This window comes from Malus sylvestris, chromosome 17, assembly GCF_916048215.2.
Source record: "Malus sylvestris chromosome 17, drMalSylv7.2, whole genome shotgun sequence".
Taxonomy (NCBI): Eukaryota; Viridiplantae; Streptophyta; class Magnoliopsida; order Rosales; family Rosaceae; genus Malus; species Malus sylvestris.
In genome coordinates, this window is record NC_062276.1 from 32,534,682 (window position 1) to 32,538,328 (window position 3,647).

Here is a 3,647-nt window from a genome sequence, read left to right on the forward strand (position 1 = left end):
TATATATTATATGTCGATCTCATAATTTTTTGAACACTTGGTCACTATATATTCAGTTAATTTAGGGTTTCGACGTTGAGGTTTGAACAAGACTCGTATACATGTAGTATATGAGTTTTCAATCACTGAGTCCTACACAATATCAGTTTCGTCTCTCTACTGCTAACCAATTGAAGTATTACTGATCACGACCCATTCAATTTATAATATGGAAAAGTTGGTTTAAAAGTCGGTTTATAACCTGAGAATTAATTTAAAATTTTTAGTATTAGCACATAATGATGTGAAGTGAGGGCAGACTTTTTGGATTTATATATGTTTAGTTGAAATTTAACCAAGATGAGATTTGAAAGAACTTAAACTTAATAGGGTTTGATAATAATTTGGTACCAGAGAATGATGACAAAGCATGCAAAGTCTTGATGTTGCAACCGAAACAAAGCACTTAAGACAAGTACCAATCTCCCAACAATATTCTATCCAACCCTTATATATATACTCATCTCATGGAGCAATAAGCACCCACAGTTCTTTCATTGAGCTCATATCATCTATTTATATTTATGGAGAAGGCACACTCCAAATCTACTCTTAAGGTCAGGGTGCTTCCTAATCATGTCATTAATTTCTTAAGTTTGTTTGTTCCTCTTTAATTTCCATGCTCATGAGTGTAATGATAGCTTAAATTTGTCTCTTCTATATATATATATATATCTTTCATATTTCTTAACTTCCCTTCTTCTCTTTTTTTTTTTCCAATGAAGTTTGTGAAGAGTGCCTCACAGTCTACAACAGGTTCATGGAGCTCGAATTCTGAAGGAGCGGTGAGATCAGACATATCCACTTCAATATATGAAAACCATATATTTGCTGCCAAGTTAGCATGATCAGTGAAGTTAATGGGGTTAACTAAGTGTTAAGAGACTTTATATTATTGTAATTAATCTGGAGAGGTGATGAACATACCTTGGATCGATTAAGGTGGTGAACAAAAATTTTCCCATTAATCTCACCATATATGATCTGAGGCCAATTGGCTGTGAACTCAGCCTAGCCTCTTCCTAAAACTACTAGTTTTATCATTTTGTAGAAAAGAGAGAGAAAATCCAGTATCTCGGTATCTTTTTTATTACCTTTCATTTGGTCCCCCATTTTTTCCTTTTAGTTTTCATCGAATTTTATTTTCTGGTTGCAGAAACAACCCAAAGAATCCTTCCTCCTTTCTTGGTTCTTGATTTTTTTCTTTTCATAGTCGTGTCTTAGTATTACTTTTTCTTTGCTGTCATTTTGAACCATATTGAACAAATATTTAACTCGTAAACCAAGCATTGTACTGAGGACTTCTTATAAATTTATACCACTTGATTTAGGGAGATCTTATTGATACTTCAAAAAAGTTATTTTATAAGTATATTTTTATTTTTAAATATAAAAAGCCTATAAAATGACATTTTTTTCAGTGCCAAAAACAACACCCTTGATTTATAGTCCTTTGATAATTGTGTAAAAGTATAAGTGGCAACAAAATGTATGTTTCTTTATTTATTTATGAAAATAAATCGAGGAATATATAACAAAAAATGCATTGTCATGACATTCTAAAGGTGATTCCATACAATATATCCCTTTGCCATATTAAGTCAGAGGTACAGGGTACACGATCAGGTTTAGGAAATTATATCCTCATATGGAAAATTAAAGTTAAGTGGCAAATGAGAGTGTATTAGTTGCTATATATATACTTTACTAATGATGTTAATGCTAATCATTGAGTCAAGTGGCATGAGGATGGAAAGTGCTTTCCCTTTATACACTCCATCTTTTACTTATGATGTTAATGTATATCGATATTAAAAATGAAAAATCATTGCTAGTTAGCAAAAGCTACATCTATTTTTAGTACAATTTGTCATTGCACATTAACGCTTTCTTGGATTCTTTGCATTACTATATGGACTTTCATGAAGTTAGTAGTTAGTCCGGATCATACATAATTACCATATATATCATTGCCACTAATAGCCTATCTTTCTTAATTTACAGCCAAAAGATGAATTCAAGGACAAATCAAAGGTAATTAAGTAACGTATAAGGTTGTGTAATCCTTCTATATTGTACCAGAGCATGGTATGCACTAGACTTTTAGATAATTGAATTCTTTAGATTTTTTGACCCTCAATTGATTAGTGCATACCATTCACCGGAGCATGGTAGAATTTTCGTCATCTCATTCTTGCTCCCCCTCCATGTTAATCATTGTTGTTTATATAATTAACTAGTCTTGTCAAAAGTCTCCAACAATGGAAAATACCAAAGCTCAAGAAGTTAAACTTCACACTCAAGAAAGAGCAACCAAACGAGCAATGTTCAACTACATGGTGAGTCGTCGTTTTTTCTGTTTGTTCAAATATTTAATTCAGCCTCTATCGGAACTGTTATTTACCATCAATTAATGGATATATAAATACAGGTAGCAACCAAGCTGAGTATCTTGGAGCATCAGAGAAAACAAGAAGAGAGGTTACAGAAGGTATATGTTTATATATATATATATATCTATACATATAAAAATATTTGAGAAACAAAAATATGATTCTTATGGAAGAGTGCTGTAATAAATTAATTGAGCAGATGATAGAAGAGGAAGAGATTCGCTTACTGAGAAAGGAGATGGTTCCAAGGGCTCAGTTGATGCCTTTTTTCGATAGACCTTTCATTCCACGAAGGTATTAACTTAATTTGTGATTCTAAAACACTTGTTACATGATGTATTTTTTCATGTGTTACAATACGGATGAAAATTTATATGTTCCATTTTAAAAGTACATATTAATAAAAAATAAATACATGTTAACTGGAATAAAATTGTAACACCAAGTAGTTTGAATATATTGAAAAATTGCTCCCCAGCTAAATGACTCAGTCTCAGCCTACCCAAAACTTTGGTGCCTGGGTGCCTGGGGGTCCATGGCTGTTAAGAATAATTTGGTCTGCCAATAATCATTCAGATAAATGTACAAAAAATTAACATATTCCTTCTTTTTTTTCTTTTCTTCTTGCTTTAATCTTCTTGTATTGCAGATCAAGCAGGCCCTTGACGATTCCTAGGGAACCAAGTTTCCGCATGTTGAGCAGCAAGTATTTAAGCTGCAACCCTGGCAGTCAACTCTACAATTTCCAACCGACAACTCGAGCTACGAATCCTATCAAGTAGACCATAATCCTGATATATATATATATATATACATATATATATATATATGAATGATGCTTCATGCATGATGTATACTGTGAGAAACGCCTTTGTTTCAGAACATTTTCTTGCGTAGTTACTAAAATCCCAAAGTTGGATAGCTGTATAGTTGATCACCCTCAAAGGGGAATTGTTAGTGATGATTCTCCACAGTTTAGAAAATAAAGACAATGCATTTCCTTTTGCTTTTCTGTCCTAGTCTATTTTGTCACTAGGGATGGGCAACGGTTATGATGGGCAGGTAACTGCGGTTATTTACCCATAACCGTTTATGTTCATAACCGCATAAGGTAATTGTGTTGATGCACAAAACCGGAAGGTCTTGGAACAACGTAAATCCGACAGTGAATCATGCAAACGCCCAAGAACACAAAGATGTATCGTGGTTCACCCC

At 33.1% G+C, this 3,647-nt stretch overlaps 1 protein-coding gene across 2 annotated transcripts; it reads left to right on the plus strand.

The window, feature by feature from the left end:
* The first annotated feature begins 533 nt into the window (after nucleotides 1-533).
* Nucleotides 534-3,423, plus strand: LOC126612502 (microtubule-destabilizing protein 60-like). 2 transcript variants are annotated; one of them, XM_050280929.1, is made up of 7 exons: nucleotides 534-596; nucleotides 765-824; nucleotides 2,044-2,073; nucleotides 2,280-2,378; nucleotides 2,471-2,530; nucleotides 2,632-2,726; nucleotides 3,082-3,423. In XM_050280929.1, the coding sequence occupies exons 1-7, from the start codon at nucleotides 564-566 to the stop codon at nucleotides 3,212-3,214; spliced, it is 510 nt and encodes a 169-aa protein (XP_050136886.1). In that variant the 5' UTR covers nucleotides 534-563; the 3' UTR covers nucleotides 3,215-3,423. The 2 variants fall into 2 exon arrangements, with proteins under 2 accessions (XP_050136886.1, XP_050136885.1); XM_050280928.1 differs by having other exon boundaries at nucleotides 543-602.
* The last annotated feature ends 224 nt before the right edge of the window (nucleotides 3,424-3,647 follow it).

What these genes read in the sequence shown, in the direction of transcription:
- LOC126612502 (XM_050280928.1), top strand. Translation starts at nt 564, where the DNA reads ATGGAGAAGGCACACTCCAAATCTACTCTTAAGGTCAGG. An exon ending in GAGCAATGTTCAACTACATG is followed by an intron (nt 2,379 to 2,470) that starts GTGAGTCGTCGT and finishes ATATAAATACAG; the next exon opens with GTAGCAACCAAGCTGAGTAT. An exon ending in AAGAAGAGAGGTTACAGAAG is followed by an intron (nt 2,531 to 2,631) that starts GTATATGTTTAT and finishes TTAATTGAGCAG; the next exon opens with ATGATAGAAGAGGAAGAGAT.